Consider the following 27463-nt stretch of genomic DNA (forward strand, 5'->3'; position numbering starts at 1 on the left):
TAGCCTCAGATTAGAGGGATGTCCATTTAGAACAGAGATGAGGAGGAATTTTTTTAGCCAGAGGGTAGTAAATCTGTGGAGTTCATTGCCACAGACAGCTGTGGAGGCCAAGTCTTTGAGTACATTTAAAGCAGAGGTTGATAGGTTCTTGATTAGTCAGGGTGTTAAAGGGAAGGCAGGAGAACAGGGTTGAGAGGGATAATAAATCAGCGATGATGGACTGAAAGAGAAGACTCAATGGGCCGAATGGCCTAATTCTGCTCCTATGGCATTATGGTCTTATCGTAATGGATTTCTATGCACCATTATGTTTGTGATTGCAACCACTCAAGGAGAATTGATGCAACCTTCCTTAATTTATCATAAATATTTGTGTGGTGTTAACTGTTCAAGTTTTTCTATACAATTCAAAAGGACAATGTCACCATGAACCTTTCTGTTGTTGTTGTTTTATAACAGATGTGGTATTTAAGATGGATGATGGAACAATCTGTGCCCATAAGCCCTTGCTGATCTCCAGCTGCGACTGGATGGCAGCAATGTTTGGAGGCCCGTTTGTGGAGAGTTCAACCAAAGAGGTAAGGACTCGGACTCGGTACTATCGCACGAAGTATACTGGCTCAAAGGCGGAGTAAGGATCTTGACTTCGCAAGTTGGATAGAAATAACACTGGGAAGAGTTATGAAACAGGCTGCCAATCTATCACATAATAAATCATCTGATGGAGTGAAAAACTACAGAAGAGCATGAGGCATTTGGAGTTTATTAGCCCGACTTCATTCACTGGGAACGTGGCTGATCCGATCTTGGTCTCAATACTTCTCACATACTCTGTCCCCATATCTTTCGTTCCATGGTAACTTGTAGCAAGGTAACGCAGGGGTGCAGCTAACAGAGCTGCCATTTCATAGTTCCAGCGACCAGGTTCAGTTGTGACACTTAATACAGTCTCTGTGGAGTTCGTCATTCTCCCCAGAGTTATGTGGGATTCCTCCTGTTAGGTGGTTTGGTGGGTTCATTGGCCACGTTAAGTTGACCCTTGTGTGTCACTAAGTGGTGGAATTTGGGAGGAACTGAGGGGAATGTAGGGAAAATTTTATAGAATTGGTGCAAAGGGTGCTTGTTAGTTGGTCGGACTTGGTGGGCTGAAGGGCCGGTTTCTGAACTGTGTGACCAAGTTATGCTAAGTAACAGTCAATCATCACCTTGAATATATTCAACTATCCCCCTCTCTCGCCTATCTGGGAAGAGAATTCTAACTTTTCAGGCCAGTAGGGTCAACCCACTAATCCATTAGAAACTAGAAATAGCATTAGGCCACTTTGCTCCTCAATTCTGTCCCTCCATTCAATATGATCGTGACTGATCTATGCTGATCTCAACTCCTCTTCTATGCCAGTTCCCCCATAGCCCTTAATTCCTTGATCTTTCAAATACTTATTGATTTCCACCTTAAATATAATCCAATGATATGGCCTCCACCTCCCCAGGAGCAGAGAATTCCAGAGATTCATTCAGAAGTTTCTCCAGAATTTTACCCTGGAGGTTTCTACACACCTCAGTTTGAAATGACTCATCTGTTACTTTGTAGCTATGCCCCTTTTATCCCACTAAAAGCAACATCTCAATATCTACCCCGTCGAACCCCCTTAAGATCTTGCCTGTTTGAATGTTTGCCCTTCATTCTTCTGAACTTCAAGGAATACAAACCCAAAATGCCTAGTCTTTCTTGTGTTACGTACCCCGTAACTGGGTTGCCAAACCAGCAGAAATGGATCACTCAGTTGGAGTCTGGATTACTAGAACTAAGAAAGTTTTATTAAAGAAACAAGCAACACAGTACTCTAATCAAAAGTATAATAAATGCAACAGTTCAGCAATGATAAAGACACATGTGCACAGAATTAAGATAACAGGATCAATCAAGCTCCATCGTTGTCTAAGGGTAAATGACCAGTTTCAAAGTGACGCAAAGTTCAGTTCAATTTAGTTCAGTTCAGTTCGCAGTAATCACTGCCGTGGGAGATGGACAGTGTGGGGGAAGGAGAGAGAGAGCAAAACGAATGAATATTCAAAACGGCTTCCACACAGACCTTCGCAGTCAGCTTTCGGGCGAGTCCTTTGTGATGTCATCTGAGGTCACCGACCGTGACCCCCTCCATTTCCAGATACGATCGTTTCTCTGCGGTGAACCCGGCACCCAGGCAAGGGTGGACACACACCAGGTTCCCGCCGATCGTGCCTTTCCACCCGGTGCGTCTATGGCCTGGTCCCGCAACCGGCCTTCCAAAACTTCCCACCGACTTGTGAGAGACGCACCGCTTCCAGGGTCTCGTTACCTCGGGTGTCGTGTGTGTCCTGCCTTAGCGAACCTGTCCCTTTTTATCCCCCTGCTGGGGTATCGCCTGTCCATCACTTCAAACAGTTCAGGGGTCAAAGGGGGAGCCGCTCTTGACAGCTCTCCTTCCGTTAGACTCTCCCGTCCCTTCATTAATACCTCCAAATGCTGCTCCATTGTTTTCCTTATCTCTCTTTCTCCTGAAGACAGGTGGCAAACCAACTGCTGATCCATCCCACTGGTGCCAGCCCAGGCCAGCTAACATCTTAATCTATGTGTATTCTCGTCACACTTGTTAGGACAATCCTGACATCCCAGAAATTAGCCAGATGGTTCTGCTTTAGACTGTCTCCAATGCCAATATGTACTTCTCTAGGTATAGAGACCAAAACTGGGGGGCAGTATTCTAGATGTGGCCTCACCAACACTCTGTAAAGCTGTTACAAACCCTCCTATTCTTAAGCTCCAACTTATTTAAAGATAAAGTTGAACTTTATTTGTCACGTGTGCTTCAAAACATCAAAACGTGCAGTGAAATGTGTCAGTCTAGGCATTGCGTGGTCAGCCCACAAGTGTTGGCATGCTTCTGGAGCCAATATAGTATGCCCAGAATTTACTTACCCTACCCCTACACCTTTGGAATGCGGGACAAAATCTGGAATCCTGGGGGGAAGGGTCCCGCAAGGTCACGGGGAGAACGTGTGGGATCCTTACAGGCAGCAGCAGGAAATGAACCCAGAACTCCTGATCGGTGGTGACACTAATCGTCCAGTTGCCGTGCTGCCCGCGCAGGCACGTAGGTTAATCTGTTGTGTCGGTCCTGCCTGCTTTGTACACTGAAACATGCAGCTCCCTCTGAGCTCTCAGCAGCCTGAATGTTTCAGTAGGATCATCTGTACTGCTGTTACAGCTCAACCTTATTTTCAGGGGCATGACGCTGCTGCTGTAGCGCCAGCGACCCGGGTTTGACTCCGCTATCCGTAAGGAGTTGCGCGTTCTCCCCATGGCCACGCGGGCTTCACCCCGCATTCCAAAGTCACGTAGGTCAGTAGGCCACATGGGTATAATTGGGCGGTTTAGGCCCGGAATGACAGAAGGGCCTGTCTCTGAATAGATTTGTCAGCCCTTCATCCCAGAAATCAACCTGCTCTTAGCATTGCCTCCAGTGCAAGCGTATCAGTTCTTCAGTACAGGGACCAAAACTGCACACAATACTGCAGCTACAGTCACCTTCACCTGTATAACTGCCCTACTTCTAACAAAGGCCTACATTCCATTTGCCTTCCCAGCTATTTGTTGTACCTGCATGCTGGTTTATTGTGTTTCATGTACCAGGAGCACACCCACATCACCACCCATTCCTTTTGTACTGCAGCTTTTTGTAGTATCATTCATTTAAATATTAATTTGCCTTTTCACTTTTCCATATAATCTTACACATTTCCACTTAATGCTGTCTGTCAACTCGCTGCCCACTCATTTCATCAATCTAGATGCACTTACAAGCCTCCTCACTTGTTCACCTAACTATTTTATACTTCCTGCCCGTTATGCCACTCTATCTGTCAATACTGTCACGCACAGATATAGGATTCTTCATTGCTGTTTCCGTAACTATTCTTTTTTTGACTGGTCAGGGTTGTTAGCCCTGAGCTGAACCCCAGAACCTAGAGCACCGATGGACTGCTCTTAGTGTGACCTCTACCCTTTGACCTCTTTAGTATGGGTGACCCTGCCAAGAGCCAAAGCACAAGGCCCTGACTCCAGCCAACATAACTCTCCAGGTCATTGAGGCACGCAAGCCTCCAAACCTCTCGGACGAAGCTATTTTGTGTTGTCAGAAATTTGCCCACAGTGCATTCACGTCTTTCATTTAAATCATCATTATAAATAATAACTAGTTGAGACTCCAGCACTGATTCCAGTGGCATCCCACTAGTTAAAGCACATTTATTATCAAAGTATGTATACATTATACAATTTGAAATTCATCTCCTAACACAAAACAAAGAAACCCAAAAGGTTCTATTAATAAAAAAGACCATCAAACACCCAATGTGCAGAGAGAGGGAAAAAACATTGTGCAAACAATAAACACAAGCAAAACTGAGTCCACAAAGAGAATGGAGAGCAAGCTGAACTGGACCGTCCCTTGCCTTGGGCCCCGACACTTGACCTTTTCAATTTGGCTTTGACACTTAAGTTGTCATCCAAACTGATTGTCGATTTGAAAATGACCCATTTATCCTAACTCTGTGTCTTGTGTAACCGTTCCTCTCTTCGAGTCAACCTCAAGCACCCTTCTCTTGTGGGGTATATAGAAATCCAAATATATTCCACCTACTAGTTACCTTTAACTACCCTGTCTGTAACATCCTCAGAGTCTCAGCAGATTTGTCAAATATTTTACTTTCATAAAAGCTTGTTGATTTTTGCTTGATTCTTTTCCACTTTTCATCATGTCTTGATGAAATTGTATCCCAACATTCTCACAGCAACAGATTTTAACTTTCTTCCTTCCGTCATGCCATTTTATTTGTGGTTTACCTGTACACTGGGATCTTTCCTAATGTACAGATTTTGTTTGATTATAATCAGTGCACCCACTAGCATTCCCATTGTTATACCTATTTTCTCTGTTGCTTAGACCAAATTGATATCTCTCTTTGTACAGGCAAGGAGTCTTCAATGTAAAACTTTAAATGTTTCTATTTCCAAAAATGCTGCCTGAACTGCTGATTCTCCGCCTCCCACCCCCCCCCCCACCCCGCCCAGTATTTTCTGTTTTTGTTTTGGATATACGTCATCAGTAGTTCTTTATTTTCACCCAGCCTATTCCTCTAAGCCCCCAGAATACAGGCGATATGATCCAGGACTTTAGCTCATTAGTTGCCTAATATTGTTTGTCTGATGACATAGTTTTAAGTTCCTCCGTCCCCATGGCCCTTTGATGATTTTTAATTAACACTGGGATGTTTTTATTGTCTACCAGCATGTAATCCAGTCCAAAGTAACCGTAAGACTGTAATACATAGAAGCAGAATGAGGACATTTGGCCTATCAAGTATGCTTCATGACTGATTTATAATCTCTCTCCCACAAGGTACAGCGCAGAATAGGCTCTTTGAGCCGCATTGCCCAGCAAACGCCGACTTAACCTTAGCCTAATTACGGAACCATTTACAATAACCAATTAACCTACCAACCGGTATGTGTTTGGGCTGTGGGAGGAAACCGGAGCACCCCGAGGGATCACACATTGTCACCGGGAGAACATACAAACTCCTTGCAGGCAGCATCAGGAACTGAACCTGGGTCACTGGTACAGTAAAGCGTGTTGCTAACCATTACGCTACTCCACCGCTGACATTCCTCAATTTACCTTTGCTAATCACCAACTTATGAACCTTCACTTTAAGTAAACCCAATGACTTGGTCTCCACATCCTCCTGTGGCAATGAATTCCATAATTTCACCACCCTCTTGCTAAAGAACTTCCTCCTCATCTTTGATCTAAAGGGACATTCTTATTTTCTGAAGCTAAGCCCTCTGGTCCAAGACTCCCCCAGAACTGGAAACACCTTCTCTACATCCACTTTATCTAGGCCTTTCAATATTCAATAGGTTTCAATGAGATTCCCCCCTCATTCTTCTAAACTCCAGTGAGTACAGACCCAGAGCCATCAAACGCTCTTCCTACGTTAATCCTTTTGTGCCCAAGACCTCGTTAACCTCATCAGGACCCTCTCCAATGCCAACACCCTTTCTTAGATTAGACTCCTGAAATGGCTCGTAATACTCTAAACAGGGTTTGACCAATGCGTTATCAAGCCTCAGCATTTCATTTTAACTTTCAAAAGTTCCTACAGTTTATTTATTTCCCATTTATTCCTTCATTTCATCCTATAAGGGCCAATGTTTAACTATTTCCCTTTGTTACAGTATATAAGTGTGGAAGCTTTTACTATATGTTTAATATTTGCTAGTTTTTCTTCACCCTATTATTTTTCATCATCCTTTGCTGACTTACCAATAATGTTACAAATATTCTAAACCCTTTCTTTTAATTTGACACTACCCTTAACTTTGTCTTAACTGAAATTATGCCATGCTTTGATCACATTTTCCTTCATAATGAGATCATGAATTAATCCTGTCTCATTACAGAATGCTAGATCTGAAGCAGCTGGGTCCCTTGTTGGTTGCCTATTGCTCTACGAAATTATCCCAAATACACTTGATGAAATTGTCACTGAGACAATTCTTGTCAATGTGATATATCTAATCTGTACTATAATTAATATCACCTGGAATGTTGCAGTATTTTCTCTCCAGATTCTATAATGTATTGATATATATGCAGCCACGCTGTATAGAAACTGTTAATGGCTCATTATTATGATCACATGCACTGAGGTATGGTGGAAAAACTTCCTTTTGCACACCATCCATATAGATCATGCACAGAGTTAGTGTGAAGGAAAAGGTTATTTTCCTGTTGAGGTGTAACCCTCAACAGCAACAGAGCTTGTAAGAGAATCTAACTCCCTGAAGAATCTAACGCTCTACCTCTCCAGACATGTATTGATCTGCTCTATCTTTCTGTTTCTGTACTTGTTGACCCATGGCACTGGTAGCAATCCGATGATTACTACCCCAAAGTGGCATATACAGCACAGTCCATCAGGGGCAAAGACTGAGTACATCTGCAAGGAGCATTGCCACAAGAAAGCAGTGGACCCCCGCCATCCAGGCCACGCTCGCTTCTCGCCATCAGGAAGGAGGTACAGAAGCCCCTAGGTCCTACACCACTAGGTTCAGAATTAGTTATTACCCTTCAACCATCAGAGTCCTGAACCGGCGGAGATAACTTCACTTTCCTCAGCTCTGAACTAATTCCTCAACTTATGGACTCACTTCCAAACACTCTACAACTCAAGTTTTTCAGTATTATTTATTTTTTCATATTTGCTCAGTTTGTTTACTTTTGTATACATATATACACTCACACACACACACACACACATATATACTTTGATAATAAATTTACTCTGAACTTTTGGATTCTATAATTCATTTTCAGAGGCTGGTTGCTTCATATCCACTTAAATCCAAATCAAATTTGTTTGAACAGTTGCAAGGTTGTTTTCTTTATTGTTTGCAGTCTCTTATTTGCATTTCACGTGGCAAATTACTTTATCTCTGAGGAGTAGCTAATTTGAGTCAGGCCAGAGTGTAACTATCGCCACCCACATGCATCCAGTTCCGAGAGCAGAAATAACAGGAGGTCATTGAGGTGGTCATGCCTGTGCTAGTTCCTTGAATAATCTATCCAATTTAATTCCATTCAACGAAGGAAAATCAAAGTCTCAAATAAATATAATGTTTTTTTTCTCTGTAATGTTCCTTTACAATTAAATATCAGACATGGTGCTGGTGACTCTTCATTCTCCTTACCTGTCCATCACCTCCCTCTGTCGCTCCTCTTCATTTCCTTTCTTCCATGATCTTCTACCCTCTCCTATCAGGTTCCCCCTCCTCCTGCCTTTTATCTCTTTCACCAATCAACTTCTCAGCCCTTTACTTCACCTCCTCCCCCTCTCCTGGTTTCACATATTTGTCTACCACTTTGTACTACTTCCTCCCCTCCCCCCACCTTCTTACTCTGACTTCTCCAGTCCCGATGAAGGGTCTCTGCCTGAAAAGTCGACTGTTTGTTCCTTTCCACAGATGCTGCCTGACCTGCTGAGTTCCTCCAGCATTTTGTGTGTTTTGCCTTGGATTTCCGGCATCAGCAGACATTCTTGTGTTTGTGTTGCTGGCGAAATTATACTATTCATTGAAATAATGTCTTTCACATCCAGCTCACAGGGCAGACACATGATCGTCCAGTAATGTAGCTGCAATCTTCTCAGTCAGAGGAGATTGACACATTTAAGCCACAATTTTCAGAGTATTAGAACACTCCATATTTCATAACCAGTTAATTGATATTTCATAAAACGCAGGGGAAAACTACAATAGATTTGGTTCCAGTAAGATTCCCCCAACAGCAGTTGTTAATACAGGTTGGCCAGGGCTCATTCAAAATTAAGCTGTGTGGCTGATAGTGTTTTCTTTACCCCAAATTTAGAGAAAAGATGTATCAGGTGGTTTTTGGCAGTAATACAAGCAAGGAAATATTATTTGATAATATTAGCTACCTTTATGTCTTAGTTGCACAGTATAGCTGTACATTGACTTCATTATAGGCTATATAATTCAATTTGCTGTTTAAAAAGTGACATTTATGTTGTTTGTCTCATAATGAGAGGCTGTATAATAATAAAGGGCTGGCATGTACAGATAATGTCCGATCTGGTGCTGCCTGAAGGATGTGGATTTCTTTACTGTTCAGCAGTAATTAAGAGTGATGTTGGTCGATGCAGCCTGCAGATTCTGACCTTCATTCCTGCCTGTAGCACTGCATTGCCTGTCCAAAGGTTACGGTTATTTATAGAGCTGATGACAAAGCAATTGCATTTACGTAATAAGTGCAGAAGATTTTGTTGTGTGATAAATATCAACATAACCACTTTTTAAAACAGTCCCATTAAACAAGAATTTCAAAGGAAATTTAGTTTGTTTATTGAAAACCCCTGAATGTGTGTGAAGCAACACACATCAAAGTTGCTGGTGAACGCAGCAGGCCAGGCAGCATCTCGAGGAGGAGGTACAGTTGACGTTTCGGGCCGAGACCCTTCGTCAGGACTAACTGAAAGAAGAGCTAGTAAAAGATTTGAAAGTGGGAGGGGGAGGGGGAGATCCGAAATGATAGGAGAAGACAGGAGGGGGAGGGATGGAGCCAAGAGCTGGACAGGTGATAGGCAAAAGGGGATATGAGAGGATCATGGGACAGGAGGCCCAGGGAGAAGGAAAGGGGGAGAGGGGAAGCCCAGAGGATGGGCAAGGGGTATAGTGAGAAGGACAGAGGGAGAAAAAGGAGAGAGAGAAAAAGAGAATGTGTGTATATAAATAAATAACTGATGGGGTACGAGGGGGAGGTGGGGCATTAGCGGAAGTTAGAGAAGTCAATGTTCATGCCATCAGGTTGGAGGCTACCCAGACGGAATATAAGGTGTTGTTCCTCCAACCTGAGTGTGGCTTCATCTTTACAGTAGAGGAGGCCGTGGATAGACATATCAGAATGGGATTGGGACGTGGAATTAAAATGTGTGGCCACTGGGAGATCCTGCTTTACCTGGCGGACAGAGCGTAGGTGTTCAGCGAAACAATCTCCCGGTCTGCGTCGGGTCTCGCCGATATATAGAAGCCCGCATCGGTCACAGTATATCACCCTAGCCGACTCACAGGTGAAGTGTTGCCTCACCTGGAAGGACTGTCTGGGGCCCTGAATGGTAGTGAGGGAGGAAGTGTAGCACTTGTTCCGCTTACAAGGATAAGTGCCGGGAGGGAGATCGGTAGGGAGGGATGGGGGGAATGAATGGACTACTGATATGTCTATCCATGGCCTCCTCTGCTGTAAAGATGAAGCCACAGCGATTCAGGATTAGGTCATTGAGTTCATCCAGGCAGCAGCTGATCCATTCAGACGATCCTGGAAATTGCATTAAGACCAAAAATTCTGCAGATGCTGGAAAACCGGAGCAACACTCTCAAAATGCTGGAGGAACTCAGCAGGTCAGGCCGTGTCAGTAGAGAGGAAGAAACAGCTGATGTTTCAGGTCTGGATGTCCTGATGAAGGATTGCGGCCCGAAACGTCAACTATTTATTCCTCTACATGAATGCTGTCTGACCTGCTGAGTTCCTCCAGCATTTTGTGTGTGTTACTCTGGAAACTGCATTGCACCATATTAATTGAGTTAAAACAGAGCAAAGTGGCAATTGTCTAACTCTGGTTTGCAGCCAACCACTGACTGCTCTACACATTTGGCTATGAAGTAATCACAACCACAAACAGCTAATTAAAAGTCATTGCAGGACAAAGGAGGAAGCTGCACTAATATAACTTCCTATCACATCCTTACGTTGTCCATAATGCCACTTCCTGTCAGATTGATGGGATTCACATCACAAAGATGCTTGGCATTACAAAATGACAGAGGCGTTTTCGATAATGCTAAAAAACCATTCGTGTGTGTGTTTTAGTTCAAAGGTGACAGTGTCTGAGTATAGGCAGGCATTTCCAAAATCACAATTAAGTTTTGCAATGAATATATGTAATATATTTGATTCATTATTCTGGATCTGAGGATCCAGAGTCCATTATTGAATGGGGTGTGACTTTGTAACAGTGTCAACTGTGGAGATTGAGCAATGCTGGAATGTTCCTACAGTACTTTAAAATTCATGTAATTCAGCAACATTGGACTTTACTTCCTCTTTATATTCATTCCCATCTCTCATGCTCACTGCCTGTCCTGAAGGAGTGTGATTTATTAAAATATGCTGCACCAGCCAAGTGGCAGTTGTTAGCAAGCAGGCTTGTCAGCTCTGCTTGGACATTTATTCTTGGGTGATTTATCATAAAGGTTCCTGCTCTACCAGTGATCACTTGGCAAGTCACTCTCGTGGTTTTCCCTCAATGGTGAAAAAGTGATTGAACTCCTTGTTATCCAACAACACAGAAGGGAAAAAGATGTCAACAATCTGAAGAAAAAGCACACAGAAAATGTGAGCAGTAAAGGCAGTCCCTCGTTGCTATATTGCTGTGCCTACATGCTCAGACCTTTTGACTGAAACCTGACCCTGTAACCTTTCGATTCAAAGGCCATGGTATAGCCACCAAACCACAGCTGACCCAAGCTGACCCTGTAGATAGAGAGACAGTTTAATATTTAAAATCAGTTCTCAAGAAGGGGTTTCAGCAGGAACCACTCACTCTCACTGTTTGTCGGTGCACCCTGACCTGCTGAATCTTGCCACAATTTTATCTCTCCATTTCCTTACTGGATTATTTTTGACTGCCTTTCAGCCCTCCCCACCTCCAAAAAATTTTACCACCGGTAACAAAGTTGAAGCTTGCTTGCCGCTGTGTCCTAAAGATCACCTTGTGCTGACTCCAGGGCTCTGCTGGCCAGTTGGCACTCCGAGATCTGACAGAGATCGTTTTCATTATGTGATGCAGTCAGCCAGATTTCCTCCCTGCTGCAAATGAACAGCAGCCACAAAATTGCTCTCAGTACACATGTGCAAATTTTTTTAAAAAAACAATAACAATAAATTGTAAGAGTCCTTGAAAGTGAGTCTGTACGTTGCAGAATTAATTGAGAGTTGGAAGGGAGTGAGGTTGAAGAGTGAAGGGTAATAACTGTTCCTGAAGGCTCCTGTACGTCTTGCCCGATGACAGCAGTGAGAAGGGAATGTGGCCTGGATGTTGGGGGTCCTTGATGATGGATGATGCTTTCTTGTGCCAGTGCTCCTTGCAGATGTGCTCAGTGGTGGCGAGGGCTTTGCCAGTGATGTTCCACCACTGTTTGTAGACATTTCCATTCTTGGGCATTGGCATTTCCCAACCAGACTGTGGAGAATGTCAAAGAACACTAGACACCATGGGGCTTCTCTTCACCAGCAAGGTTACTGTGGGCTTGATAAGCTCTAATGCTATCCTGTTTGTGAATGATAAGCTCCAGTGCAATCATGTTTGCTGTTGTGTGCTGGGGCAGCAGGCTGAGGGTAGCAGACACCAACAGAATCAACAAACTCATTCGTAAGGCCAGTGATGTTGTGGGGATGGAACTGGACTCTCTGACGGTGGTGTCTGAAAAGAGGATGCTGTCTAAGTTGCATGCCATCTTGGACAATGTCTCCCATCCACTACATAATGTACTGGGTGGGCACAGGAGTACATTCAGCCAGAGACTCATTCCACCGAGATGCAACACTGAGCGTCATAGGAAGTCATTCCTGCCTACGGCCATCAAACTTTACAACTCCTCCCTTGGAAGGTCAGACACCCTGAGACAATAGACTTGTCCTGGACTTATTTCCATCTGGCATAATTTACATATTATTATTTAATTGCTTAAGGTTTTATATTGCTATATTTATACTCTATTCTTGGTGCAACTGTAACGAAACTCAATTTCCCTCGGGATCAATAAGGTATGTCTATCTATCTAGCTATCTAATGACAGCTGTTCAGTAGTGTTATACATTATGTAGTAAGCTACTTCAGCTTCAAATTTATTTATCCCGTACATCAAAACGTACAGTGAAAAGCGCCATTGCGTTAATGACCGACACAATCTAAGGATGTGCTGGGGACCGCCTGCAAGTATCAGTACACATTCTGGCGCCAGCGTAGCATTCCCACAATGCAGAACAAAACAGAACGAGCAACAAAAAAACAACAGCAAAACAATATCCTTTCCTCCCTCCCACCAACCCACACACAATCCCAAGACAGGCCTTCAGCCTCCAGCGTCCAGGGTTCGGCTGTCAGGCTCTGACTCCCAGACCACTGATTGACCTTTGAGCTCCGACCTTTAGTGTCAATTTCCCAGATGGGACGCCAAACTCCAAGCTCGAAGTTCGGAAGCGCCGATTGACCGGCCCGCGTGCCTCCTGCTCGCACAGGTTCCCGGTCGCTGGCTAAATACTGAATGAGCTGTGCAGGATGTAGAAGAAAATAGGAAATTCCACATCTACCCCCGCCCACCACCTTTGTTCCGTCCACCGATTACTACTGTACTGCTGTATCAGCTGGAATTGTGTCCTCAGGGTTTCTGAGTGCAATTTGAACTGAGAATTTTCTGACTGAAAGACAGTAGTACAGCCTCTAAGCCACAGCTGACACTTTTGGCATAGTTGGATAGCTGGAACTGCCCCAATGACCTGGTTTCTATCCCGACCTGCAGTGCTGTCTGTGTGGAGTTTGCACATTCTACCCCCGCCCCACTGTCCCAGTGCTTCTGTTTCCTCCCACATACCAAAAACATGCAGGTCAGTAGGTCAATCAGCTACTAATTTGCCCCTAATGTTAGATCAATGGAAAGGCTTGGGGTAGTCGATGGAAATCTGGGAAGAATAAATCAGGACTATTGGTGGGTCAGGATCAACGTGGGTGCTTGATCAGCGCAGAGCTGAAGAGCCTTTTACTGTGCTCAGAGCTCTAACTCTGCAATTCTTTGTGGGGCTTTCTGAATTCGAATGTGGGGGCAAAGTGTTACCCGGATCTGCGATGAAGGCAGAAACTTCCAAGACAAGATCACTGCGAGGTGCTGATGTTTATTGCGGTTGGGGTACTGATGAGTTTTTGTATCATCCTAACAGGTGTACTTCCCAAATACAAGCAAGAGCTGTATGCGAGCGGTGTTGGAATATCTGTACACTGGACAGTTCTGTTCTAGCCCGGACCTGGATTCCATGGAGCTCATTGTATTGGCAAACCGCCTCTGTCTACCTCACCTGGTAGCATTAACAGGTAAGGGTTTTGATCTCAGCATGATTCAGATTTATTTATCCCGTGTACCGCCGAGCACACCGTGAACTGCATTAACAACCAACACAGCCGAGGATGTGCTGGGGCCAGCCTGCAAACGTCACCACACGTTCTGGTGCCAACAAAAGGTGCACAGTAGCATGGTGGTTAGCACAACGCTTTACAGTACCAGCGACATGGGTTCAGCTCTCGCTGCTGTCCATAAGAAGTTTGCACGTTCTTCCCTGTGACCGTGTCAATTTCCTCCGGGTGCTCCAGTTTCTTCCCTCATTCCAAAGATGTACATGATGATAGGTGAATTAGTCATTGTAAATTGTCCTGTGATTAGGCTGGGGTTAATTCGGGGGTTGCTGGGTGGCACAGCTGGAGGGGCCGAAAGGTTGTATCTCAATAATTAATTTATAGATAGATAGCCCACAAACTATTCAGCATCAACAACAACGGAACAAAACAAGATGACAACAGCAAAACAAGTACCTTTCCCACTCTCCAACCAGCCAAACCCCTCGCACGCCCTTACAGGCCATGTAGTGGAGCAGATCGTTCGGGATTCCTAATGAGATGGTCAGACGGTGTGGAAATGGGCCACCATGTCTGCGTTGACCTTTAAGCTGACAAAATATGGTGGGTATAGCCCAGTCAGTCCCAGGCAAAGCCCCCCTCACCATTGAGCACATCTGCAAGGAGCACTGCCTGCCCCACCATTCAGGCCACGCTCTCTTCCCATTGCTGCTGTCGGGAAGGAGGGAAGGAGCCTTAGGTCCCACACCACCAGGTTCAGGAGTAGTTAGTACCTTTCAACATTCAGGCTCACCTGAACCAACATGGATAACTTCACTCACCTCCGCTCTGATCTGATCCCACAACTGACGGACTCACTCTGCAAGTCATGTTCGCAGTGTTACTTATTTACCTGTATATGTTTTTATTATTTGAATATTTTGTATTTTCACAGTTTGTCTTTTTTTTGCATATCGATTATTTGTCAATTTTTTTGGGTAATTTTTGATCCTTTGTTCTAGTCATAGTCATAGTCATACTTTATTGATCCCGGGGGAAATTGGTTTTCGTTACAGTTGCACCATAAATAATAAATAGTAATAGAACCATAAATAGTTAAATAGTAATATGTAAATTATGCCAGTAAATTATGAAATGTCCAGGACAAGTCTATTGTCTCAGGGTGTCTGACCCTCCAAGGGAGGAGCTGTGAAGTTTGATGGCCACTGGCAGGAATGACTTCCTATGACGCTCCGTGCTGCATCTCGGAAGAATGAATCTCTGGCTGAATGTACTCCTGTGCCCACCCAGTACATTATGTAGTGGATGGGAGACATTGACCAAGATGGCATACAACTTAGATAGCATCCTCTTTTCAGACACCACCGTCAGAGAGTCCAGTTCCATCCCCACAACATCACTGGCCTTACGAATGAGTTTGTTGATTCTGTTGGTGTCTGCTACTCTCAGCCTGCTGCCCCAGCAGACAACAGCAAACATGATAGCGCTGGCCACCACAGACTCGTCAACTGGTCAACACAGATTCTACTGCGAATACCTGCAACCAAATAGGTAGTATATGGTGATAATAAACTTACTTTCAACTTTGTTGCACTCAGTTACACTGATCCTACTCTAATCAGCTGACACTGGAGCCAGCCATCCCACTGACCTGCATGTCTTTGGCTTGTGGTAAGGAGTGAATCACCTGGAAAAAGTCGTGTAGTTACAGGGAGAACATGGGTTCTACACACAAAAATCACTCCAGGTCAGGATCAAACTCAGCTTCGCAACTGTACTATTCCAGAGTATTAAGATAAGATAGATAGGCAACCGTTAGTCTTGTGAGACCATGGATTTGTGCCTTCCAGGGCGCAGGCCTGGGCACGGTTGTATGGAACACCGGCAGTTGCCCATGCTACAAGTCTCCCCTCTCCACGCCACCGATGTTGTCTGAGGGAAGGGCACTAGGGCCGATACAGCTTGGCACCAGTGTCGTCACAGAGCAATGTGTGGTTAAGTGCCTTGCTCAAGGACACAACACGCTGCCTCAGCTGAGGCTCGAACTAGCGACCTTCAGATCACTAGACCGATGCCTTAACCACTTGGCCACTTGCCAACACAAGATTGAATAAAATTGCAGAAAGGTTGGACTATAATAAAAATAATAACCTGTTAAATAACTTTCTTGCTGTGATTGTGACTGCTGTTAGTTCAGCAACAGTAATCTTACCAACAGTATGTCAAAAGCTCATGCGTTCAAGCTGCAGAACAAAAGTTAATAGTGCATTTACACTGTCCACATGCACCATCAAGAGTGATCCATTGCTAAAAGTGCTACTTTTCAGATGAGACATTATAATAAGATTCCTTTGTCCTCCCAGGGAAGGCATGTTATGATGATGAGTAGGGGATTTCTCCCCAGTAGTCTGACTGGTATTTGTCCTCTAAACAGCAACTAATATCAGAATCAGAATTAGAATCAGGTTTAATATCACTGAAATTTATTGTCATGAAATTTATTGTCATCAGCAGCAATGAATTGTAATACATAAAAACTGTAAATTACAGTAAGATGTATATATATTTTAAAAAGTTAAATAATTAGCACAAATTGAGAGAGGGGAAAAAGAGATGAGGTAGTGTTCATGGGTTCAAATGCCCATTCGGAAATTGATGGCGGAAGGGAAGAAGCTGTTCATGAATTGCTGAGTGTGTGTCTTCAGGCTCCTGTACCTCCTCCCTGATGGTGGCAATGAGAAGAGAGCATGTCCAGGATGATGGAGGTCCTAAAGGATGGATGCCGCCTTTTTGAGGCATCGCTCCTTGAAGATGTCTTGAATGTTGGGGAGGCTAGTGCCCACGATGGCCTGACTGAGTTTATAACTTTCTGCAGCTTAAGTTGATCCCATTTAGTGGAATTCCCATACCAGACAGTGATGCAGCCAGTTGGAATGCTCTCCACAGTACGTCTGCAGAAATTTGCGAGCATCCGGTGACATTCAAGATCTCCTCAAACTCTGATTGAAATATGGCTGCTGTCACGCCTTCTTTCTGAAATGCTGGACCCAGGACAGATCCTCAGAGATGCTGACACAGAGACAGGAACTTGAAATTGCTACCCATCTTTCTCTGCCTGTAAGGAGTTTGTACTTTCTCCCCGTGACCACTTGGGATTCCTTCAGTCGCTTCAGTTTTCTCCCACATTCCAAACGATGTACGGGTTACGGTAAGCAAGTTGCGGGCATGCTACATTGACGGCAGACGCATGGCGATACTTGAGGGCTGCCCTCCCCGGCACAACCTTTGGTTCTGTTGGCCATTGACACAAACAATACATTTCACTCTTATGTTTCAATGTTCATGTGACAAGTAAGGTTTACCTTGAACCTTTATCACACCTTATAGTTTGCCCCTTCTTTAAGATATTTTGGAAAGCAACAAAGTAGGGTTTTGTCAATAAAGACGATACCAGCTGCAATCTGACTAAACAACATGGTTGCCTCTGAGGAGAGCACTCTTGCCTACATTTTCTACACATTCCCATCCTACGTGTAATGGATGTCACTTCAAACCCTGAGAGACAATGAAAGATAAAGCAGAATAAAGAGAGCAGGGTACCGGAATATAATTAATACAGTTACTGCTGCTAGCAATGGTGTTTTCAACTATGTTCTAAGTTTGTTTTAACCCAGTTTTAGAAGTAAAATTTCAAGGGATGTTTCATTACAGGCAGAAAGGAAAAGCTGATGGATTACTCATGTGATTCAAAATGAGGTCACTGCAGCGGCAAGGAATGATAATGGCCCAGAAACTCAAGTTATGAGTGGAGAGAAGAAATAATAAGGATAAGAAGTAGGACACTGTATAAAGAAATAGTGAGAGTTTGTTAAAATAAAATGGTACTACAATAATTATGGGTAACTTTGATCATCAGGTCACCTCGAGCAATCAAGTTGGCAAGGGTAGACAAGTTCATAGAATATATCTTAAAGTAAAATGTTGCATAATTATCAAGGTGCGAGCTATTTTAGATCTGGTAGTGATTCCCAAGGCAGGGTTAGTGAATAATTCATAGTAAGGCATACTTTAGGAATGAATCATTGTAGCAAGACGGATCTTCATATTAAGTAAAAGGGTAAGAAACTCACGTCTGAAATGATTGTCCAGAGTGAAAAGGCATCAGAGGGTAAGGGGAGAGGACAGGAATATTGTATTGAGATGGATGATCCGCCATGATTGCACTGAACTGGCCGCAGGCTCAAAGGCTAAATGGTCTATTCTTGCTCCTATTTTGCAATGCTTCTTCTGTGCCCCAAATCCAAAATAAAGACAATTGCAGAAGTTCAAAGAACCTCAGCTGATAAGAAATATTGAAGCTCTGGTCAAAAAAGAACCAGGAAGCTTAAATTGGGTTTAGGAGGTTAGGACAAGAGCGAATCCCTTGTGACTATAAAATGATTAAGAATACTATTAAGAAGGAAGTCAGGAGGTTAAAGAGAGGGTATGAGATGGATCTGGGGGGGGGGGTTAAGGTTATGGGAAGTCCCGATAGGTTCTGTAGCTATATAATAGGTTTGTAATTAAAATGTGCCAGGGAGAGAGTAGGTCACATTAGAGATCAGCAGGGCTGCCAGTGTCTTGAGCTGCTGAAGATATGTGAGGTTTTTGATAAATATTTCTCCTTGGTGCTTGCTGATGAGAAAACCGTAGTTGCTCAAGATGTAAGGAGAACAGGTGGAAATGTTTTGGACTACGTTTGTATTACCAGAGATGAGATACTTTCTGTATATTATTTTTTATTTAGAGATACAGTACTGTTAGAGGGTTTTCTGCCCGATGAGCCAACGTCACCCAAAAACACCTATGTGACCACTTAACCTATTAACCCGTACGACTTTGGAATATGGGAGGAAACCGGAGCACCCAGAGGAAACCCACACAGTCACGGGCAGAACGTACAAACCCCTTACAGTCAGCAGCAGGCATTGAACCTGGGTCACTGGCGCTCTAATAACTAAACACTATGCTATTTGTAGCCTTACAACACATTAAAGTGTATAAATCCCCAGGGCCTGAACCTGTGCATCCTCGGACTTTGTGGGAGGCTGGAAAAGCATTTGCAGAGATATTTGATTCATAGTTAGGTACTGGCAAAGTTCCCAAAGACCAGAAGATGGCTAATGCTTTTCCATTGTTCAAGGAAGGTAGTAGGACAAGTCAGAGAATTACAGGTCAGTCAGCTTGACATCAGTAGTGGGGAAGTTACTGGAGGGAATTCTGAGGGACAGGTTCTATCAGTATTTGGATGGACAGACTCTGATTAGGGAGAGTCAACGTGGCTTTGTGTGTAGGATGGTCATGCTGAAGAGTTTTTTGAACAGATAAGTGAAGAAGACGTGGAGAGTAATAGATGTCGTATATTTGGACTTTAGCAAGGCCTTCAACAAGGGCTGCATGGTTGGCTGGTATGTAAGGTTATATCCCATGGAATTAAGGGAGAGCTAGTAAAGTAGATTCAAAGTTGGGTCAGAGGTAGAAAGTAGAGGCGGTGGTTGAAGGTGAGCAGTAGTGAGCTACAGGGGTCGGTGTTGGGGCCCTTGTTATTCATTATTTACATAAATTATTTGTATGCAAGTACACAAGGTGTGATCGGTAAGTTTGTGGATGACACAAAATTAAGAGGCATTGTAGGTCATGAAGAAGGTTATTGTAGATTACAAGGGCATCTTGATGAGTTAAGGAAAGTGGGCAGAGGAGTAGCAAAAAGATTTCAATACAGATAAATGTGAGTGATGCATTCTAGAAAGGCAAACCAGCATAGAATTTATTAATGTAGAACGTAGAATTATGAATGGTGTAACGGAACAGAGGGACGTCAGAGTACAAGTGCATAGTCTGTTGAAAACAGGTAGACAGGGTGGTGAGGGAGGTGTTTAATTTTCTGACCTCCATCAGTCAGAGCACTGAGTATACGCGTCGCAGTTGTATAAGTCATTGGCGAGGCCGCACTTGGGGTACAGTGTGCGGTTTGGGTCGCGCTATCACAGGGGAGATGTGGTCAAACTGGCGAGAGTGTGAGAAAAAATTGATGAGGATGTTTCCTGAAATAGAGGGCATGAGGTATAGGACGAGGATGACAATGCCAGGTTATCATTCCTTAGAGCGCAGGAGAATGAGGGATGACCCTTTTTTAAGATTATGAAGACACGCAGTCCTCTTTTATTGTCATTTAGTAATGCAGGCATTAAGAAATGATACAATATTTCCTCTGGTGTGATATCACAAAATACAGGACAGACCAAGACTGAAAAAGCTCACAAAACCACATAATTATAACATATAGTTACAACAGTGCAACAATACCATAACTTGATGAAGAAGTCCATGAGCACAGTAAAAAGTTCAAAGTCTCTCAGATGTCCCACATCTCACGCAGACGGGAGAAGGAAGAAACACTCTGCTTGCCATGCCCGACCACAGTCCGACTCTGAGTCATCTGAAAACTTCGAGCTCAGATCAGCCCTCCGACACCGAGTACCAAGCGCCATCTCTGTCCGAACGATTTGACCTCAATCTCGGTCACCAACAGCAGGCAAAGCCAGGGAATTTGAGGCCTTCCCTCTGGAGGATTCCCGATCGTGCAGTAACAACGGCAGCGAACTGGCGTTTCAGAAATTTCTCCAGATGTTCCTCTGTGCTTTCACGTCCATTCTCCATCAAATCAGAATTGTCCACGGCCCCTATTTAACAGATACGATATCATTTATCACCGGAGGGCTGCGCATACGCGGCGCGCTGCTCTCTCTCCTCCCGCCTCATATACCTTATAGAGATGTTCAGGATTATGAGAGGCATAGATACGGTGGAAGGTAACAGTCTTTTCTCAGAGTAGGGGAGTCCAAAACCATGGGGCGTATATCTAGGTAGAGGGGGGGAAAGAACTGAAAAGGACCTGAAGGGTAACTTTGTCGTGTAGGGGTGGTGAGCATATGAAGTGAGCTGCCAGATGAAGTAGTTGAAGCAAGTTCAAAGTCACCATTTAAGAAGCACTTGGATAGGTTAGTGAAGGAGTCGGAATTAGAGGGATATGGGCCCAAAGCAGGAAATTGGGGGCTAACTGAGTGGGTACCATTGTTGGTATGGACTCATTCCACAAAAAGCCTACATAACCCTATGGGTGTTAGAATGTCAACGGTTTGCCATTCTCTGCGTGACAAAGTTCCTATAGACCTCAGTTGTAGCTGCCTGCCCCCTAATCTTGTAACCACATCACTATGTTCAGGTGGATGTGTCTCAATATCCGCCCTGTTATGCCCCTTAGTATCCTATATGTTTCAATAAGATCACCCCTCATTCTTCTAAACCACAAAGAATATAGAACTAATTTATTTAGCTGCTTGTAATTCATCCCTGGAATTAGCCTGGTAAATCTCTTTTGGACTTCCTCTGAGACTGCTAAATCCTTTATCAAATAAGGTGGGGTCGAAACTGTGACAATATTCCGGGTGTGGCTTCACCAATTGTTAATTGTTAACAATTGTTATAATACTTCTCTATTTCCAAACCCCCACCCCCTTGCAATAAAGGACAATTGCCTTCCTATCTGTTTGCCACACCTACCTGCTAAACTTTTATGATTCATACACAAGAACATCTAGATCCCTCTGTAGTTTGCTGTCTTTTCCCATTTAAATAGATCTGGCTTTAGACATCTCTTTCTGCAATGCATAACCTTACACTTTCTCACGTTAAACTCATTTGCCAGATTTTTTTCCCCCACTCAATTTCGGTGAAGAGCCCAGCAACCGTCCTGCAAGCTCTCCCACCTATTCCTATGTTGTTAACTAATCTGAATATTTTACACTTCCCCCTCCCCTCCCCTCCTGCAAATCAATAAAACAACATCTGGGATCTTAAGTAGACTTACAATGGAAACGGTGTAGGCTTGGCTCACTGGGTTGATTTGTGGGCTGGGGGTTGGTGTATGACAAAAAGTTAAGCAGGTGGTTTCAAAGAATGTGAGGTGATCCATTGAAACCTGAGATCCTGAGGTGCTTAACAGGGTGGATATTGAGAGCAAGTTTATTCACTGGTGGGGTGGGGGAGAATCTACAACTAGGTGTAAATTAAGAAAGAGATGCCAACACTTAAGATGGATATGAGGAGGAATTTCTTTCCTCCGAGCATTGAATTTTTGGAATTCTCTATCTCAGAGAGCTCACTGAATATATTCAAGACGGATCGGATCACAAACAAGAGAAAATCTACAGATGCTGGAAATCCAAGCAACACACACACAATGCTGGATGAACTCGGCAGGCCAGGCAGAGGTTGTCAGACATTTGAAGCACAAGGGAGCCAAGGGGCATGGAGAGAGTGCAGGAAAGTGGTGTTGGGGCCAAGGGTGGATTAGCCACAATCTTATTGAATGGTGGAACAGGCTTGGGTTACTGATTGCACTCCTGTCTCCTGTGTTTTTGAAAATATTTTAATATTAGCAAGCTGAAATCCATCCAAATTAATGCATGTTTTTTTGTTAAACAGAGGTTGTAAAGGATATGGGACAAAGGCAAGTACATTAAGTCACAAATGTGTCATAATGTGTGATTGAATTGAATTGAGTGGGTTAAATGGTCTCCTGAGCAATCTCCTTTAAATCTTTTCCCTCTCCCCTTTACCTTTAGACTCTCTTACTGTGGGGAAAAATACTGTGACTATCTACCCTCCTATAGTTTTATTATCCTCCATAAGGTCACCCTTCAAGCCTCCTCCTCTCCAGAGAAGACCTAGACCATCCAGCCTCTCATAACTCAGGCCCTCATTCCTGTCTATCTTTTCTGCATTCTCTCTCGCTTAATCACATTCTTTCTATAGTATGGTGATCAGAACTGCATCAGTATTCCAAGTGTGACCTAACCAATGACTTGTACAGCTGTAACATGACATCACAATTCCATGCCTTGGCCGATGAAGTGCATGCCTAGCACTAACCTGTCAGCTTGTATCGCCACTTTTACAAAACCGTGAGGGGTGCCCCAAACTCTTGCCATTCAGTAACACTTCGGTGTCCTGCTTTTCACTGGATAAGTTCTGGCCTAGTTTGTCTTCCCAGAATGCATCACTTTGCATTTGTCAGACTTAAATTCCCATCAGCTATTCCCTCGACCACTTTCCCAGATGATCCAGATTCTTCTGTAACCTTAGACGGCCTATCCTACCTACCCATTATAACCACTAATTTTGGTGTTATCTGCAAATTTACTAAGCGTGCCACCAACACTCTCATCTGAATCATTAATGTGCATGACAATATGTAGATGGCCCTACTAGAGAAGAGGCTAGCTACTCTTGACCTCCTCTTGAGAAGTGAGGTTGGGGCAAGGAGTTTTTGTGTCATTGGGGGAACACCAGTACCATAATTAAGCAACATACATCAAAGTTGCTGGTGAACGCAGCAGGCCAAGCAGCATCTATAGGAAGAGGCGCAGTCGACGTTTCAGGCCGAGAGCCTTATATTTGTTTTGAGATAATTATCGTAAATGATAAGAGTGGTCCAACAAGTTATGGTCCTAAATTGGAGAAAGGCTAATTTTGATGGTATTAGACAGGAAATTCCAGCATTTGATTGGGAGAGGCTTTTAGCGGGCTAAGAGACATCTGACAAATGGGAGTCTGTTGAAAGTGAGATAGGAAGCGTTCAGGGCCAGCAAGTTCCTGTTAGAGCAAAGGGCAAGTCTGACACTGTAAGGAAAACCTGGTTCACAAGGACTATTGAGGTGCTGGAAAAAAGAAAGCATGTCACATGTAGGCAGCTGGGAGTACACAAGTCCCTTGAGGAGTGTAAGGGGTGTGGGATTATAAAGGAAATTAGGAGGGCAAAGATGGTTCAATAACCATAATTAGTCTCTGCCTTTTCAAATGCAAATAAATTTGTAGCTCAAAAAAGTGGATAAATCCCTGGGGCTTGACCAGGTATGTATATCCTCGGGCGACATGTGATGGAAGGAAAAAGGTTACTTGCTTCCCACTTAGTCACCTGGTCAGGCCACAGGGATCAGTCATCTCTTTTTATGAGGTACTGGAAGACTGGAGAAGGACTAATGTGCCTTTGTTTAAGAAGGGCTGCGATGACTAATCAGGGAATTATAGGTTGTGGAGTTTACAGCAGTGGTTGGAAAGTTACTGGAAGGAATGCTGAGGGATGGAATTTATTTGCATTTGAAAAGACAGAGACTAATTAAGGTTATTCAACAGGGTTTAGGCTACGTCCACACTACGCCGGATAATTTTTGAAAACAAAGCTTTTTCTCTTTATTTTGACCTTCCGTCCACACCGAAACGGCGTTTTCAGACCCCGAAAATGGAGATTTTCAGAAACAGTCTCCAGAGTGAATAAATCTGAAAACACCTAATATCCGATGCAGTGTGTACGGCGTAACCGGAGCTTTTTAAAACCACTGTCATGACGTGCCGGAACAGATGGCGACAGCGCGGCATTTAATTGTTTTCTTCTTATTATTCTTATTACTACTTTATTGTCGCCAAACAATTGATTCTAGAGCGTACAATCATCACAGCGATATTTGATTCTGCGCTTCGCAGAACCTAACAATTTCAGAACAGACAGCAACGAGACTGAAGCCAGAAGAGTTAGAAATGTACTCACCAAATACTTTGACCCATAACTTACTGGATAAATAAGTATACTCACTTTGCCCTGTTTTCTGTCCTTGCTTGTATGAAGGTGGTTTACCTGTTTATGCAAGTACTTCTCTGACAATAGATGTGTAACAGCCTAATGTAACATTGTATGGAAATACAAGATAACACTGATGCAGACATGTTTTATACATTTAACAAGGTATGCAACAGAGTTAGTCAGTTTTTCAATGTTCATTGTCAGCCGGGTTATACTGTCCGTGAACTCCCTGTCGGTTGCCTCCATACACTCCAGTATTTGTGCTTTTTTTAATTTTAAGTCCTCCTGTGCAAGAGCCAAGAGCAATTCCTTTTACGTTTTTCTACTCTGTAACTGGACAAACGCGCACCAAGTATATCGTTTACTCTTCGCTTGTTTTCTGTGTGTCCTGCGCATGCCCAGTAGGAGGAGATTCGCCCAAATATCCGTGTTAGTGTGGACAGAGATATTTTGAAAAACGCTTAGTGTGGACACCTATCGTTTTTACTCAAAACCAGCATTTTCAAAGTTATCTGGCGTAGTGTGGACGTAGCGTTAGTTTGTGGGAGGTCACGACTTACAAGTGTGACTATTTTTGAGGAAGTGCATGAGGATCGTCAAGGGCAAGGAGGTAGATGTTATCTACCTAGAATTTGAATGATTCTGCAGTGGTAGGTTGGTCCAGATATTTCGAATACATTGGATCTAGTTTGATGTAGCAAATTCAGTACAAAATTTATTGGCTGTAGAAGGCAGAGGGTGGTTGTTATAATTGGAAGCCTGTGTCCAGTGGTGTGCCACAGGGCCCAGTGCTGGGTTCTTCATTCTTCTCTTTAGGAGGGCCATCTACATATTGTTTCAGAAAATTTCCCTGGATAATCTTAGCAAATTATCCCATAGTTCTAAAGCAGTCCCAGTCAATATTAGGGAAGTTAAACTCCCTTCTGTTGCAACCCTATTATTCTTTTGCCTGTCTGTGATTTCCCTAATTCTTTCCCTCTTATTCCTGCTGACTGTTGGGGAATTTACAGAATAATCCCATCAATGTAATCTTCCCTCTTTATTTGACTGTCATTCTGACTCAGTCAATATCTCACTACTGTCTGGGCTGGGCTGGGCTGGGCTGCAATGTTATCTTTGAGATAATACCGACTCCACCTTTTGTGCAATTGTCCGTCAGAGAGACACACAGAATTGACGGGTAAAACAGACTGCCAACTCTGCTCTCCACCCACTATTACAGAAAATTCAGTCACTATTTAATACTTTCCCATTAAGCTCACTTCAGCTTCTAACTTGCACACATTCTCAAGTTATCCCTGATGGGTCAAAGAAAGATTGCTTCTTTACTACGGAATTCGGGACACCCCAGTGCATCCTAACATGCATCATATGAATTTAGAATTGGAATTGAATTTAGGAGCAGAGAGGTAATGTTGCAGCTATATGGGACCCTGGTCAGATCCCACTTGAAGTACTGTGCTCAATTCTGGTCGCCTTACTACAGGAAGCCATAGAAAGGGTGCAGAGGAGATTTACAAGGATGTTGCCTGGATTGGGGAGCATGCCTTATGAGACTAGCTTGAGCGAACTGGGTCTTTTCTCTCTGGAGCGACGGAGGATGAGAGGTGACCTGATAGAGGTCTATAAGATGATGAGAGGCATTGATTGTGTGGATAGTCAGAGGCTTTTTCCCAGGGCTGAAATAGTTGTCACAAGAGGACACAGGTTTAAGGTGCTAGGGAGTAGGTACAGAGGAGATGTCAGGGGTAAGTTTTTCACTCAGAGAGTGGTGAGTGCGTGGAATGGGCTGCCGGCAACGGTGGTGGAGGCGGATACGATAGGGTCTTTTAAGAGACTTTTGGATAGGTACATGGGGCTTAGAAAAATAGAGGGCTATACGTAAGCCTAGTAATTTCTAAGATAGGGGCATGTTCAGCACAACTTTGTAGGCAGTTCAATGCTCTCCTAAACAGTGAATGGAATCAGTAGACTCTAGATCCCCAATCTCTTTATTAAAACCTCATCCTGAAGCATATGAATGCCCACCCAGTGAAGATTCAAAGGATTCAAAGTACATTTATTATCAAAGTATGCATACAATAGACAGCCCTGGCATTCGTCTTCCCCACAGACGGCCACAAAACAAGGAAAGCCATGGAGTCCTTTCAAAAAAGAACATCATCCAACGCCCCCCCCATGCAAAAAAAAGCAAGTTGTGCAAGCAGCAACAAAAAAAGAGCGAGCAAGAAACACAAAATAAAAATCAAAAGACTCCAGGCATATTCAGTTCAACTCAGTGTTCATTATCTGCAGACCACCCCGATTCAAAATCGCCCAAAATAGCAATGATAAAGCTGTAACCAGAAACCAGAAACACATCATAATGTGAACTACAAGGTCCATTCCACAAACCGCGTTGATTAAACCTCCATCCGACAGCATCGAGGGAAAGACCAATCATTCGAACGCAGGAACCTTCCTCCGGGAGCTGCGAGTGAGAGGGAGAGAGAGATTGTCACATGCCGACACCTTCTTACGGCGGCACCGAGCGAGAGGCTAGTAGACAGCGCTGAAAACTTGTTCACCCTTCCATACTCGCCCCAATGATTTTAATCTTCCTCAGTTCTTTAATCGGTGAGAAATGGAGTCGATCGTGGGCCCGCGGCCCGACTCCTGGCTTCTTGGCCTTGAGGCTGCATGCTCCACTTGAAGCCTCATAGAACCCTCTCAGAGAGACAGCAAGGGCCAGATTGCTCAATCATCCCAATATCACACTGCTGAATTGTAGATCACAGGCTCCAACAGTAGCAGAATCACATTTGAAAGGAAAAGAAGACATAAGTAGTAGTTTCGTGAACCTTGATCATGTTGGTCGCTGGAGCTATCTTCTTCCGATTCCGATTGAAGCTGATAAACTCAATTTCACCGCACAACTGAATACTGCGGCACATATCTAGGCACATATTAGCAATGCCAACATCTGTCTACTTGCTCAGT

General features: G+C 43.7%; 1 protein-coding gene across 4 annotated transcripts in view; it reads left to right on the forward strand.

The window, feature by feature from the left end:
* Positions 1-27463, forward strand: part of LOC134350990 (rho-related BTB domain-containing protein 2-like) — a 141886-nt gene that overhangs the window by 89764 nt on the left and 24659 nt on the right. For all 4 annotated transcript variants that reach the window (XM_063056943.1, XM_063056942.1, XM_063056941.1 and 1 more), the window contains 2 exons: positions 460-578; positions 13614-13764. In XM_063056943.1, the coding sequence (XP_062913013.1) occupies positions 460-578; positions 13614-13764 (270 nt within the window). The remainder of the gene's footprint in view (positions 1-459; positions 579-13613; positions 13765-27463) is intronic.

The sequence above is a fragment of the Mobula hypostoma genome, chromosome 8, assembly GCF_963921235.1.
Source record: "Mobula hypostoma chromosome 8, sMobHyp1.1, whole genome shotgun sequence".
Lineage (NCBI taxonomy): Eukaryota > Metazoa > Chordata > Chondrichthyes > Myliobatiformes > Myliobatidae > Mobula > Mobula hypostoma.